The 16008-nt window shown below is 34.5% G+C and overlaps 3 protein-coding genes across 3 annotated transcripts in view; 1 reads left to right on the forward strand and 2 right to left on the reverse strand.

Annotated features, from left to right (window-relative positions):
* Positions 1-5755, reverse strand: part of LOC106110721 (pre-mRNA-processing factor 6) — a 9744-nt gene extending 3989 nt beyond the window's left edge. Inside the window, exons 1-11 of the mRNA XM_013292617.1 lie at positions 5545-5755; positions 5414-5473; positions 5220-5343; positions 4994-5124; positions 4649-4908; positions 3783-4043; positions 3173-3366; positions 2393-2663; positions 1818-1954; positions 1474-1551; positions 452-733 (exon numbers count right to left, since the gene is read on the reverse strand). Of these exons, the coding sequence (XP_013148071.1) occupies positions 452-733; positions 1474-1551; positions 1818-1954; positions 2393-2663; positions 3173-3366; positions 3783-4043; positions 4649-4908; positions 4994-5124; positions 5220-5343; positions 5414-5473; positions 5545-5639 (1893 nt within the window). The 5' untranslated portion in view covers positions 5640-5755. The remainder of the gene's footprint in view (positions 1-451; positions 734-1473; positions 1552-1817; positions 1955-2392; positions 2664-3172; positions 3367-3782; positions 4044-4648; positions 4909-4993; positions 5125-5219; positions 5344-5413; positions 5474-5544) is intronic.
* Positions 5756-5873: 118 nt separating this feature from the next.
* On the forward strand, positions 5874-15138 carry LOC106110895 (centrosomal protein of 162 kDa). The gene is made up of 5 exons (XM_013292845.1): positions 5874-6476; positions 12772-13318; positions 13383-13898; positions 14044-14258; positions 14365-15138. Exons 1-5 carry the CDS (start codon positions 6093-6095, stop codon positions 14575-14577), a joined length of 1875 nt encoding a protein of 624 aa, XP_013148299.1. The 5' UTR covers positions 5874-6092; the 3' UTR covers positions 14578-15138.
* LOC106110896 (carboxypeptidase B-like) lies at positions 6638-11830 on the reverse strand. Its single transcript, XM_013292846.1, has 9 exons — positions 11683-11830; positions 9621-9899; positions 9356-9547; positions 8732-8865; positions 8465-8625; positions 8251-8385; positions 8046-8142; positions 7334-7480; positions 6638-7006 (listed from the first exon to the last, which is right to left on the reverse strand). The coding sequence occupies exons 1-9, from the start codon at positions 11771-11773 to the stop codon at positions 6767-6769; spliced, it is 1476 nt and encodes a 491-aa protein (XP_013148300.1). The 5' UTR covers positions 11774-11830; the 3' UTR covers positions 6638-6766.
* Positions 15139-16008: the final 870 nt, after the last annotated feature.

Consider the following 16008-nt stretch of genomic DNA (forward strand, 5'->3'; position numbering starts at 1 on the left):
GGCACGTCCCCTGCAAATACAAATATTAATTCACTGACAGTTTTTTTGTCAATATATCAGCAGATTTTTGTTTATCATACTTAATATTATGTATCATATCATATAAATATTATAAATTCGAAAGTTTAGATGGATAGATGGATGGATGTTTGTAGCCTAAACGGCTGAAGGGATCTCGATGAAATATATCATGGATGTAGAGGATAGTCTGGAAGATCACATAGTATATTTTGCTTTTTTTTTACTCCACGCGGCCGGATTCGCGGGCGAAAGCTAGTTTACTAATATTTCCTATACCATTTTAATTAAACTTTAGGCTTGTGCTAGGAATTACAGTCGGAATGCGGGATCCGAACCCACGATCTTATGCTTGCTAGTCTGGATCCTTAACCATTATGCTATATATTAACATTTTGACGTGGAGGTTTGATATTTATTACAGTATTCAAACAACTATAAATAGCTTGAATCTACATGACACGACATTAAATGTAAACATTAAAACCGGAGTTCTACCTGCCAACCACTTGGACTTGGCCCCCATGAGCCAGAGCACCTCCGACTTGGGGCAGTGCGCGACGGCGCGCTGCAGCAGCGCCTCCAGGCTGGCGCGGCTGCCGTGCTGCTTCTCCAGGTAGGCGGCGCGCAGCCAGATAGACTTCTTGGAGGGGAACACGGACAGCGCGTAGCCGTAGATCGCGCGCGCGCACTCGTACGCGCCTGAGTGCGCGCACTGCGTACGTACATAAACATTAACAAATATCTATCTGTAGTGTGAGTTATGAAAACTAATTTCTGAGCTTTTCCTTTTTATGTATGTGTCTCGCTCTTTCCTCAACTTCCGCCTAAATAAAACTTATTAAATAATTAAGTAGTTTAATCATACTAATCTGATAAATGCGAAAGTTTAGATAGATGGATGGTTGGATGTTTGTTAGAGTTTGTAGCCTAAACGGCTGAACGGATTTCGATGAAACTTGTCATAGATGTAGAGGACAATCTGGAAGAACACATAGACTACTCACTTTTGTTTTCTTTCCACACGGACGGAGTCGCGGGCGAAAGCTAGTTCATATATAAAATATAGGCTATGTATCTATTTGAAACTGGCCAACTCGCCCGGTGCAAAACCACGATGACACAAAAGACAGACGTGAAGTGGAAGTAATTCCGCGTGTTAGACTGATGAGTGTGCGATCCCGAGGCCTAGTTTTATACCTTTCCCTTTCCGCTTTTCTTGTACTCTAACGCTATTTAATTTAGGGGTAAATAAATTGGAAAAAACACTGTATGGGAAAGAACAAAAACCTACAAGCCAATAACATCAAAGCAAGGTTGCCATGGTAACAATAATTGTTATGCAATAGAAAAAGCCTTCTTGTCATTTGTGCATTTAAATTTTGAAGCCGTACGGGATCGGGTAGTTATTTTATACAAGCAATTGTATTGTAGTTTATACAAGTAATAACTTACAGCTTCTGCATCTTCCATCCATGTATGCTTTTGATCCTCTGGGTCGATTCCGTGTCCAATAATCGCCCGTATTATAGCCTGGTAAACGAATTTGAACTCTAATTAGTCTCGAATAGGACATTTATTCATATCATATTTACTAATACAAAATGCATGTAATTATAATTAAAAATTGTTAAAATATTGATCCTTCGAGCCGGACCAATTGTTTGGTAAAATGGTTTATTGGGAAATATTACAGAATTTTATAATAATATAAAGACAAAATACGCGTAGTGCGATGACGTCGCCGATACTTTTCGTTTTGGCATATGCCAGTGTTGCCGTATTCAATTTGTTCATACCTGACAAGTGTGTACCGCTCCTGATTTTTCTGCCTCCATTGCTTCTTTGAACCAGTGTTCTCTGTTGATTTCCACTCCGTTCGCGCTGAGAGATGTGATTGCACGGTCTATGATCTTCTCCACCATGTGAGTGTTGCCTTATATAAGAAAGTCAACATATTATTTTTATAGTTAGAGAAGTATGCTAGATATAGCTAAATATATAAATTCAGTATCTATCTATCTATCTATCTATTCAGCCATATGACGCCCACTGCTGGGCATAGGCCTCCCCCAACGATCGCCACGATGATCGGTCCTGTGCCTCCCGCATCCAGGATACTCCCGCAACTTTGACCAGATCATCGGTCCATCTTGCGGGAGGCCTACCTAAGTTCAGTAAACATTTCAAAAACTACATTTCCAGTTTAGATGGATGGATGAATGTTTTGTTAAAGTTTATAGATAGCCTAAACGGCTTAACGGATCTCGATGAAATTTAACATAGACATAGAGCAGTCTGGAAGAACACATTGCCTACTTACTTTTTTATTGATTTCTACGCGGATGGAATCGAAGGCTAGTGTTTTACTTACCATGAGCCTCTTCTAGTTTTGATGCAGTCACCCAAATCTGTCTGTCAGTTGGTATGTTCTCTCGGGCCTTGTTTAACACTTTTCTGGCATTCTCATATGTTTCCAGTCTAGCTAAAGCAAGCCAGAGTTCCACACTAGTCGGGCAACATTCTACAGCACGTGATAGAAGAATACGAGCATCTTCTGGATTCTCCAATTCCACTGCTGCTTTCCAAAGACGAACCGAGTTTGGTATATGTTCTAACGCTTTGCGGTAAACACGACGTTTTGCCTGAAAAAATATGACACCTTAACAAAGTTCTATTAAAAAATCAAAGGAACTTAAGTATAATTCTGATAGATAGTCTTCTAAATCTGTACAAAAAATCGACCAGATATATTGAGGAGTTCCGAAGATACCACCTAAAAACATCCATACAATGAAACTATTGCATATATATTACTAAGAAGCAAGATAGAATTTGCAAAGTTTCATATAAACTTTTTACATTGTGATGAAACCTGCACATATCAGCAAAGAAATTTAAACATATGTGTGAAGTCAACCAACCCACACTTACTTGGGTCCAAGCCCTTCAGATGTATAGTGAGCTGTTGATGAACTTTTTAACATAGATCTTGAAAATAATCTTATACCTAAGGATATTAGCTATCTATTTCTTTTGTTTAACACATTCAATGTCACCAATTAGTCTTGTGAGTGCACTTAATTTGTTTTAAAAAGAATTACAGTCGAAAACATGTTGGCATTTACATCGAGATGTGAACTAATCATGTTACCTTGGTCTCCTGCTCCAAGTCAGCAGCTTTGACCCATATCCTGACACTATGAGGCAGGTTCCTAGCGGCGTGCGCGATGACGGCTCGCGCCGTGTCGCGCGGCTGCAGCCCCCCCCCCCCCAGCCACAACTCCTCGCTACTCGGGTTAACCTCACAACCCTTCATTATCAAGTTACGGGCTGATTGCACTTTGCCTGATGGAAACATTATTTATTGGAACATTCACTGTGTACATATTTGATACCTTGGGTTATATGAAAAAAAAGTTTATAAAAGAGAAAAGATTTTATGTATGTATGTAAAAAATTAAGTCAAAAACTACTGGACTGATTTTAATAATACCGGCACAATTAAAAAGCTACATTATCACTGAGTAGCCCTGGCTATGTTTTTTGTTTTACAGCATAACTGTTTAGTCATACATAGTTGTCAGTTACATTTATAAATTCATCATCAACAAATCTTTGTCCATTTGGGTTGGCAGAAATACTGCTCTTCCATATATCTCTATCAGTTGTCATATCTGAATTCAGTCCCTTCTTAATTATATCCCCTCTCATATAATCCATTCATACCTTTTTATGTCATTTTAAAATTAAAAACAACTAACCTGTTACTTCTTCCAATCGAGCACTAGCGATCCAAGCTGGTGGATGGTTAGGATTTGTTTCTCTTACAGATTTCAGTAATAGGCGGGCTTTTTTAATATCATTGATGTCACCTCCGTAAGTCGGTATCATAGATTGCAGATCAGTTAAATATCCTTTAGGATCGACAACTGTCTGTCCTGTGACTGAGTCAGATACTTGAGATAATTTTACAGTCATCAGTGTGTTCCTTGCTTGACCGATCTTTCGCAAATCCAAGTCACCTGTAGATAAAAATATACTCTGAAGATTGTTTTTGACAGTTCATGCATTAAACAAGTTAAAAAGTACACTAATAATTTACAAGACTTAGGGCATGTCCCACCACTGGCTGATAGAGGAACAGATAGCTTAAAAATAATGTTACTGTCAGATAAGGTAACAAAATCCGATATTTCCATCACATATTTTACACATAGGATTGTTATCAGACATTTAACAATTTGGTGGGTCGGACCCTTATCATACTTAAGATTTTAAATCTTAATATTGACCTATTTCATATTATAAATACGAAAATCTGGATGGATAAATAATTGTTCCCAAAAAACTCTAGAACAGTTGCATGGATCTCAAATAAATTTGGTAAGGGTGTCTGTCTGGAATAATGCATATGCCACTGAATAAGTTATTTTAATCCTGTGTGGACAAAGTCGTGGGCAAAAGCTTACGTTTTTATTAATTCAGTTGTTATTATTCAAGTCATTATGAAGTTGGAATATAAAATTACAGGTTTTAAAAAAATTCAATCTAAATATAAAGAATTCAAAGAAGTATTACAACTTGCTTTTATATTTCTTAATGTTAAAGTGTTAAAAAATGATGCTACCTGAGGGAGTAAGCATTCCAGGTGTTGCAACTCCTGGCATCATTGAAGCCAGACCAGATCCTGGATCTATAGAAGTACTAGATTCTCCACCAAGATTCCTTGACAGTACACTATCAGGTAATGGAGTGAACTTCTCAGCTCGAGGATTTCTCTGCTTTCTATTTCTAGCATCACCCACTTCTGGAATTGCTGCCCATTCTTCTTCCGTAACCACTTTTAGTTCTCTCTTTAAGTCTGAAAACTGCTGTTGTATTTTCGGTCTGAAAATTAAGAAAATCAACTTCCATTAGAAAGGTTACTACAGCTTCAATCAAATGTATTGCTTTGCATTAAAAAAACATTTACCTCTCTTGACGATATCTCTCCAGATCTTCTTTGAGACGCTTCTCTCTGTATTCCTTTCTTTTTTCATCCATTCTCTTGTCAATAGATTCATATATTGCATCTGCCTCAGCATCATCTTTGTCATAAGGGTCCTGTATATAAAATTTAATTTAATAAAATATTACATACATGTTTACATAATTGTTGATTGATATGATGATCTAGGTAATTATCTTTAAAAGTATACCTTAGAGAACAACGAGCCACTGTATCCAGAAAATTCATCGTAATTGGAATCATTCAAGTCTTCGTCATCATCTTCTTCTTCTGTTTTCTTACGTTTTGCCGCCGGTGGAGCATGACGATCATCACTAAAAACGTAAATTGCCGTTTTATGTTTCAGTAAAACAATTTTACTTGCATAAGGAATAGTATACTTACGACACATCGTTGGCGTCTCGAGCCGGTCCAATATCCGACCGTGTAGTAAAACCTGTAGCACTGAAAAATTAAAATACATTATTATCGTAATTGTTCAATACTACTTGAGAAGAAAGTATAGAAAATCGTACCCTCGACCAACACCAGCGACATAACCTAAGGGCGCAGGGATCCCTAGGAAATGTTTCTTGTTTTTATTAACAAATGCCTGTGGTGGTACCGACATTTTGGCATACAAGCTATTGTTGTCTGAAGAAAATTACTTTTCCAAACGAAAAAGCCAATAAATACAAAATATTTATTAAATTCACAGTAAACATAAATATAACGCTAAACTGTCAAACTGACAAGTGACTGACATTGACGTCTGACTGTACAACAGAGTATATATGAAATTAAGACTTTCATTACACTCAATTTATTTTCCTGTTCGAGTTGACTCGAATGATAGCAAGGGTAAATTAACAAGGAAAACTTAATTTCTCTTCTTCCTATTTCTTTTCGTTTTTGTATCCGTCGTTGAATGTTGCTAGGATAAACGAAGCTAACAAATAAAGGAAAACGAAAACAATGCTGTTGCTAAGCAACGGCAAGTTTGATTGAAACTGTTGGATTTTTAAGAAAGATTTTGTGTTTTGGTTGTTACATTCTCGTAGTTTTACTGGTGTAATTAGTGAAAATGGCCAATAATTCCTTAGCCAGCAATGGTCCTACCAGTGAAGACATACTTAATGAGGAATTTTTGCTTATTGAAAAATCTTGCGAATCCAAAGATAGTGACGATGAAATAAGAAACATACTCAATGAATTAAAAAGACTGTCAACGGTTAAGAATAAAGATACTGAAATAGGAGAGGATGTTGAGGACGTTGATATGATTTTAAAAAGAGCGGAAGACATCGCACATGAGACCAAGAATTTGTTAAATAGTAGTCCAGTTATAAGTATACCGAATGGTGTTTCATATAATACGATAGATAAAGTACCTCAAATAAAAGTTACGAAGCACGTAACCAACGAAAACAAAATTGAAACTGATCATAAAATTACTGGACATCAGAAGGTAGGGTATGATTTTTATTTAAAAAAGTAACTATTATTGTAAATAATATTTTAATGATAATAACCCATCAAAATAATAGACACATGATTCTTAAAATTAGTGGCTAAATCTGATATGATGTAATTAATTGTTATTTAAAAATTCAATAAAACAACAAGTCAAATATTTCAATCAGTTTAATTGTACAACTCTTAAAATTATCAGTAAATACAGTACTATTTATTGTAAATGTTTTTAAAATTAATAAATATCTCTTACAAACTATTAAATGCTGCTTATTCTAAAGTAAATTATAGTTTAGCTACTTGTGAAGCTAATACACGCAGTCCATTCAATGATTCTCTTGCTACTGGCTCAATAAAAGATGTGGGTAGAACAAAACCGTAGCGACCAGTGTCACTTAGTTCTATGGTGAAAGAATATTTGATCCCTTGACCCTTTGCCCAATCGTCAGAACCTCCAGAAGCCGGGTAAAGTAGTCCACTTGAAGAGCCCACTTGGTAGGATGAGCCTCGGGTTTGTCTTATAGCCTGAAATTGAATTGAATTGAATTTTAGTTTTGTTATAAAATTTTATTGAAATTTTTATTATCAAACTTTCATACTAATGGATGGATATTTGCTAGGATTTGAAGCCTATATGGATGGATATCAATTAAATTTGGTATATCTATACCAAAATAAAAAAAAAAAAAATCTATGCAGATGGAATTGTGGGCACAAACTAGCTTATAATTATTTATTATATAATGTTGTTGCTGTTGTTTTTCAAATACTTCAAATTAAAGACGAGTCATTATTATTTATTTTGAATCAAATGCTTTGCCTCAGTTTTATTTATTATAACGCGTAACTTACCGATGCCATCCTGTTACCGACTTCATCCAAGTCCTTATAGTCTGGAGGGACTGCGTTGTCGTATCCCCAAGGATAAAGAAGGTACTGGCCATAGCTATGATATGTTATGTACGCCGTAAAGTTCGCCGAACTGCTCTTGATGAAGTCCTGCATTATTAAAATATATGCAATTTTTTAAAATTCACAATAAACATTTATTGTAAATTTTGGTAAAGTATGAAAGATAAAAAAATCTCTGGTTAAGAATTTTTGTAAATGTTAACACCAGAATTTTCGGTAAATGTTTATACTATCAAGATAACTGAGTACCATTTACATCGAGAAGGAACATGTCTCCCGTCTCGTGTCAATTCTAATTTATTGCGCTGTTTGCCACCAATTTTTAATTTAAAAATGTCTCAAGTGTTGAGCCGGAAATTCAATCGCTTACGTTAAGAAGTTGTCGATGTTGTTCAATGACCTCAACTTATCCGCTTGCATATTTTCTCCGTAACCCATAAAATAAATTAACCATTTACATATGGTGTAATAGATAAAGACTGTTAAGATACTGGTGTTGTAAAATGGACACCACATAATGGGCGACGTTAATTCCTTCTTAAGTGTCGTTCAGGTATTCACCGATAACTTTTACGAGTAGTCAACTTATCTAGAGGTATTCTGTTAGCTCATTAACGACATTTTCCACCTATATTTAGTATGTGTAACGTACCGATAGAGCTTTCGACTCCGGTTCAGAGAAAGCGCTACTGCCACGATAGATGTCACTGCATGGGTTGCCGGATGAACCTTTGCCTCCCCATCGATACCTGTACATATAAAACAACGGCTTTAGGAACATTAAGTTGTAATAATAACAGAAAATGATGTACTAAACTTTACTATCTAGATAAGCACGTTTTTTTTATAATACACACCCGAAATTCCTGTTTAGATCTGTTCCTATACAAGTACGTCCAGTAGTCCTGCTAGGCTTCTTGTTCTTTCTCCAAAGACGGTCAGATTGATGAGTGTATTCATAACCATCAGGATTTACAACAGGCAAGAAATACCTAAAAAAATAATCACGTATTACAATCGGTGTATTGTACAGTTTTAATTTTGTTTGATGAAAGATTAATATGGACTTACCAATCAATATTTTTGATATCATCAGTCTCTACGTCGAAGTTTTCAGCGAATTGGTTAATAAAATACGTGACAGTCGCGGGACTGATCCATTCCCTGGCGTGGATTCCCCCGTCAATGAATATAGCCTTATTTGTTGGTTCGCCATTTGATATCCTTAAAATCTGCAAATAGAATGATTATTAGATATTTAATATTATGTTTATATTACACCTACAACAATATTCGGTACATTTCTCATACATTTTCCGAAAAATATAGATAACTGACCTTCAGATCCCGCCCTTCATAAGATTTTCCAATAGTGTTAACGCTGACAATTTTGGGATATGTTTTAGCCAAGTAATCCATAAAGCCGTGAATGTCTTCCACTCGGTGATATTGCTTCCATGTCATACGGTGACCTAAGAACAACCAAATATGCTCAATTTAAAAATTGCGATAACTAAGGATTTATTGGCGCACACACACAAAAATACCATACATAACATATAAATAAAAGGGCTATGTATTCCACAAAAATTAGAACCACAAGAATATTGCAGTAAAAAGTTGTGCATATTAGTTACGATGAAGTGAAAATAGACACATGCGACAAAATGTTTTCTATCCGAAACGTAAGAAGACAAAATTAATATAGAAATAAACGATAGTTAGCCCACATTTTTTTTTCGGTATTTTATGACGAACCCCAATTCGCATACGGCCAATACTCCATTGGAAGATCTATAGAATTGTAACCCAAGTAGGCACCTACCAAACTCGGACGTCGATATTTTGCCCTGTAACGCCAAAAATTGTAAGCTCTTGCTGCAACAAAATCAATCGATTCTAGCTCACCTTTTATGCGACTAAATAATTACATGTCTACAATAATTCAAAACTTTCACAAACCTCTACGGTTTTGAAGTTCCACTTCATTTGGATCGAGCTCAGGGTTTTCCTCGTTGATTCTTTGTTGTAAATCCTCGATTACCACTTCAATCGGTATTCTCTCACGTTTGAAAACCCTCGTTACATTATTCACTGCATTTGATTTTACGAGTATGTCAATCGAAGATTGATTCCCACCCCACGTGGAAATTACTGTTTGAAAAAATGTTAAGTTAGTTATATTTTTTTAGATCGTATATTGTTTCGTTATATGATTAATACTTACAGTTTCGTCTTCTCAATCGATAAATAACGCCCCTAACATTAATATTCTGTGTGGAAACCTTCCAAACTTGTGCACCTGTGTAGTCTACTCTACTTTCAGGTCCTGTACTTCTTAGTACAGGCAATGAAGCATCAATACCAGCTTCATCAGGACTGTCGACTTCTAAAGGTAAAGGCTCCCCAATAGGAGTAGACGATTCCTTCTCTGTTAAAATTAATAATGTTGTCGTTTCGGGGTCATCATCAAATGGTTGTTTTACCGAATTATTTGCAGGCCATTCTGTAAAGGAAGTATTCGAGCTATAGTCTTACTATTAGTATACGTAAATATACACGGTATTAGTTTTGACCTTCGTAAATCATTGTTTTAGTATTAACATAAGCATTGTTTTTGCATGCTTGTTGGCTGGACACGGATCTATGCACAGCTATTTTAGACCTTATGGAAACAATTCAAATTAAACATGGCGGAAGCTGGATGGAAGGTATTGAAATTGTTATTGTTGTTACGGCAGAACCGCGACTACAGTTAGTAAATAATAATTTTGTGTCAAAGATAACGGAAACTGAATCTCACAGTACGGTAATTTAAAATTCATCGTGTCGCCACTGACACAAATAATTTTATAAATTAGTGAAATTCGTATGAATATTCTATTCAATTGATTTATTGGTAAATCGTATAGGTGTGTTTTATTTATTGGCAGGACATGTGTCGCATGTAATATGGAATCATTTAGTATGCATTTAACGTTCCTTGCGTGACACGTATAATGACTTTCTCCGTTCCATGCTTGTTTTCCATCGGCGCTTGACCTGATCTCCGCTTGCCTAACGGTATAACATCGCTACCATATATTTTGTATGGTAAATACATTTGACAAAAAACTGCGTATAATTTTGTTGTGTGTAAATTAATTTCATTGCTTTTTTTACTAGACATGGGTTGCCTCTTTCGAAAGAAGACAAATCAGGAGAATGGGAGACATGAATCACCCTTCTCATTAGTTAAAGAATTAACGTTCACCACTTCCATGACCGAAAACACGAATGAATTTAAAATTTTAATAATAAATAAATATTTAAATAGAAGTTAGATCTAGTAGAAAATGGTACGAATTTACATGTTTAATGTTATACGAAAACAATATTAAGCATAGGTACAGGATGTTTATGGTATAGACAGCTTATTGCTGATCGGAATTTAAATTGATATACATACCGTATGTAACTTTTTATATTGTTTCCTTTCCATTGAAATAGAAAGTAAAAGACAACAATGTTTTTATGGCCAAAGAGAAAAAGTAAGTTTTTTGTCTAATTTTTAAAACGTATTAATATTTTGCGTGAATAGCAATATTTTCCTTAACCTATAGTTTAAATGTCTTCCAAATACAATTAATAAAAAATAAACTCGTTTTCCTATAGAGAAGGAAAATGTGAGAAATAAACTAAACATATATTAAAATAGTGGTCAAACGATCTTAAAAAAAAATAGTTACTCGGGTGTTTTTTTTGGAACAGGTTGTTTAATTACTTGTCAAGTGTATCCTTTAAAACATATTAAAAGATCAAGATTCATGACTCATTGCAATTGCTTGTGTTGTAATAATTTTATTTGTAAACAAGTAAAATGTTGTTAGTTATACCACTGTTTATCGATAATATGCAGCAGTATTTGACAACAAATGTCGCTATATTATGTTATCGGGTACATTTCGTTGTTTTTTTTTGCGCTAATGACACGCCTTAGTTTGTTACCAGACACGGATTTCGTATATCAGTTCAAATTGGATTTGCATCTAGGATTATACTTATCTAACATAACCGAGTAATTATAGCCAATAACGTTCTTTTGAATAAAAGGGTTTGCACCAATAAATAGACTATTTAGCGTAACTAGGGTCTGCGAAAAATTAAGTTTTAAATTTGCATTTGTCAATTATTGATAACTAAAACTATGGGGTATTTGAAGTCATGTCTTGATGCGTATATTTTTAAAATAAAATGGTACATATAAATATTTAAAGTTAAGAAATTATGCGAGTCCAAGGAAAGCGTACCTTGTCCGGGTGGTAGATCGTTTATGAGTGGTGAGCAGGTAACCACTGTGGTCAACAGCAGCAGTACGACCGTCCGGGACCACGTCTCCATGGCTACTGACGTCGGAGCTGCGGTTAACACGGCACAAGCCGCATTGATGCGCCTGCGCAGCCAGTGCCCAACTTATAAGCTCTATTCCAATGATATCGCTTCGATGTACTTCGAGATGACTCATTTTTATCAGGCAAGGGATTTGTTTTATGTGTTACCTGGTAAAAATAAACGTAAATTTGGCGACTCGAATTTTAATTTGCAGCTAAGACACTTACTCGTCCTGTAAATAATTCTTCTTATCTCGGGAAGACGGTGATTTAGAGTGGTCCTATGTTGCCATTACACTGTGGAGCCACAGGTAGAGTTTTGTCTCTCTTAGGAAGTTTCAGTGCTGAGGTTTCCAGTGCGTTCCTTGGAGATCCCGGAACCCTCCATTATTTTATTTGGTTGACCATCTAGAGGGTTTTAGTAGATGCATCCCACGTAAACCTTTCTTTTACACTGCTGTATTCTGTCAGTAAATCGAAGTTCGGAGTTATGCAGTATCTAAAGTTTCAGAGGTTCTTTAAAATGCAGCCTGTAAAGCATTTTATTTAAATAAAAATCATATTTTTGAAGCAGCAAAACTACAAAGTTACATTCATTTAATCAGCAATAGGAATGTGAAGCCAGTGCATCTCTAATAACACGTCATCGAGCTTTTTGTATTTGTTTTGGAACCAGAATGACAACCTTCTTCTTGACGTAGTGGCGCCATGACCGGTCATTGCCTCTCATTTGCAGTTATATCATAATACGATAAAAGTAAATGTTTCTACATGTATTTTACGATTAACTAAATTAGTGTTACTATGTTATTATTAAGGTTTATAGTTTTTCTCGTACATTTAAGAAAAATATTTGAAATATCAATTGTATTTCAATTAACTTATCTCATGTCAATGACCTAAGTAAAATTTTTACTAATAAGGAATGTAATGTTATTTTTAACCATATTTGTTACTACGTTACTTGTATAGTTCATTCCCATTGATGATATCTTTGCTTAATTTAAGGAGAATGAAGCCATAAAAGTGAATGTTAAAGAAAACACTGAAAATCGTCGTAAAACAAAAAGACCTTTATCCGCCGGGTTCGTCGATTGTAAGAAAAAGGAGGTTTGTAAAGTGAAGACAACCAATTCCCCAAAACGGTCACTGTGCAGACATGAAAATATAATTGAAGAATTAAAAGATACGAATGAACGAGTGAAATCTCTAGAATTATTAAATGTACAACTTACAGAAGACAATAAACTATTCAGGAAAAAACTAGATCAAATCAATAATGACAAACATATCGCAGAATTAAAAGTAAATGAATGTGAAAAATTTATTCATAAGCTTTCTAAAGAATATGAGAATAAAAATTCGGAATTAAAATCATTGAAAGATTGTGAAACTCATATTAGAGCCGAATTGAATAAAGAAAGAAATGAAAGAAAGAGTTTAACTACTCAACACGAGAAAGATATTATAGTTATCAATGATTTACAAAGACAAGTCAAGGAAATGGAAATGATTTTAAAACGTAAACATCCTGACTCTGTCTCCGCTTTGATTGGTGAGTAAAAGTTATATTAAGCTTTTAAATTATACAATGAGTTTTAATAATTGTTGTATTTCAGTGGCATCAAAATCATCGACAGTTGAAGATAACAAAAAGAAATTACTAGAAGAACGAATTGCGCGACTGGAGCAGGAATTAAAAGATAAAGAAAATCATTTCCAAAGTATACTTGTTACATTACAAGAGAAGTTTAGTGATATGAAAAATAAATATGAGAGCCACATTATTGACGTCGAAAGACAATTAATGGAAGATCGTAAAGTTAATACGGACCTTAAAAATAAAGTCAATAAAACTAATCTGAAAGATTCTTCGGTTCAAACGGTGGCTGTTAACCGACATGCAGCTGGGACTCAGACATTTTCAAAACCAGATAGAGCTTCTTCTGCGGTTAGCCGAATATCGCAAAACTCAACTTTATTTTTGAACAAATTAAAAGAAGACAGTTATCTCATAGCCACTATCAAAGGTTTGCAATCCGAGTTGACAGTGAAGCAACGAACAATCTCCAAAATTAATAGAGAAACAGAAGAGTTGAAAAAGAATTTACGGAACTTGCAAAAAGAGAAAGAAGGTGAGTTACAATTTAATAAATAGCGAAATCATTTAAACGACAGCGAAAATAAAATGTGTACTTGAACGTAATATTAATTTAATTATTACGACTATATCCAAGTTACAAATAATCCTTAAACTACTTATAAAATTCTTATTTCCAGTGTTAGCCAATTTACATCCACAAAAGAGAACACCCTGTAAGCAGGCCAAATCTGTCGAGAACATTCTGGCTAAAGTCACCAATGAGTTTGAAATGGAACTTGCTGAAGCTAGAAAACAGAAAGAAGTTCTTTCACAAGAAAAGTCAAGCTTGCTAGATTCGCTGAAACGAACCAATGAAGAGTTTATATTGTTGAAGAAAAAGCGTATACAAGACGTAAGTATGGATACAATAATGTGATAATAATTTTTAGATTAGATTGATTCCAGTTGGCTAAAATTTTTTTTTTCATAAATGAATTTTTTGATTTTTTTTCTTACAGCTTCATACTTTACAATTAGCACACGAAAAGGAGCTAATGCAAATGAATATGCAGTTATATCCGTTGCAAGAAGAAATTAAGTTATTGAACCGGACGGTCGAAATCCTACAAGAACGCGCCAGGGCCGCCGATGAAAAGTTGCGATGTAACGGTAAGAGAGAGATAGACGTCAGGGCTGGTGGCGATAATCCCACTTCTAATCATAAACGTTGAATTTACTATTTAGAATATCAAAGTGCATTTATAGGATAAGGAAACGAACATGTTTTTACAAGAAAAAGAAAGTTTTTTTTTTTTTTCATTTTTTTATTCGTAAATATAATTTTTATTTAATGTATTATAGATATTACGATGTTTAAGTGTGTTTTTTTAATGTCGGTGATTCCTTAAAGCGTACTCACAATGTATACGTTTTATTGTAGTTTAAAATTCATAGTAATAATGCATTTTGAGGCTTATTGGGACCATTGATGATGGCTAAGATATACAATAATAAAGTGCCCTTCGTTTTTAGACTGTTATTTAAGGTCGCACAAAATTGTAGGCTTAAAAATGTGCTTTAAACTGTTAGTTCTCAGACAAAACATTTGTGCGTAAACATTTGTTGTCTCTATTTTTTTCATAGAGAATGATAGTGATCACAACATACGTTTTTGTGCAAATGTTCAGTGAAAATTAACAGTTGTTTTTTAACAGCCTCTAGTCAATATTTTCATGAGATTTTTACTCTACGAAATAAGTTATTGTTGCGGTGCCTTAAACGTGTTAAATAAATATAAGTATTAAATAAAAATTGACTTTTATTTATACTAAAATGTTCAAACATAATAATAATAATAATCCGTATTACTCAGTACTTAATACAGGAATGCGATTTCTTCATAAAAATGTCTTTATTCAATAAAACTTTTCGTATTTTGCGTTTTTTGTCACGCACAAAGTTCGTCAACCTTTGGTAAAACGGTGCAAACATTTCTTCCTTGGTTTATTTAGATTCCAATTTAAAATCGATTGTATTTTGGTTTAATTGTTGCCAGTACGTAATTAAAAATTATACAGATGAAAAAATTAAATTAGAAAAACAGTTACGCAATAATTCATGTATATCTTGATCTTTTTCAGACTGTTTTTAAGTGACGATATTTATAAACACTCCATGTTATTGAGAAAAATTTCCATTCATTAGTTATCTCTAGAAAATACTAGTCGATAAGTTAATAGGTTTCTCGTCCGCCCCAATTTCACTGGGCTTACGGTGCTAGCTTTTAAAACAAGTTACGGTAAAAGCTTGTTAAACGAGTCGCGTATTCACATAGAAATTTAAATTTGATATCAAAATTATCATTTAACGATTATGCACAAGAAATGCCTACTCTCTACAGATAGGTTTTAAACTTAAATGCATTGCAATTAGATGATTTGTGCTTCACTATTACTTGATTAAAGTTGTACTAATTTGACTGTACTTCCGAAGAGGCGATCGTAGGTGAATCATTTTATTGTAATTTACATCTCGTTAAAACGATATACAAATTTGTAAATACTTATATCAATCTAGCCCGGTATTCGCGCACATCTCGCCGAAACAAATACACCGACTTCAGGTGATTCAAAATAGATTCATGCGCAGAGCCACGGGGGCCC

The sequence above is a fragment of the Papilio polytes genome, unplaced genomic scaffold (genome assembly GCF_000836215.1).
Source record: "Papilio polytes unplaced genomic scaffold, Ppol_1.0 DF824191.1, whole genome shotgun sequence".
Lineage (NCBI taxonomy): Eukaryota > Metazoa > Arthropoda > Insecta > Lepidoptera > Papilionidae > Papilio > Papilio polytes.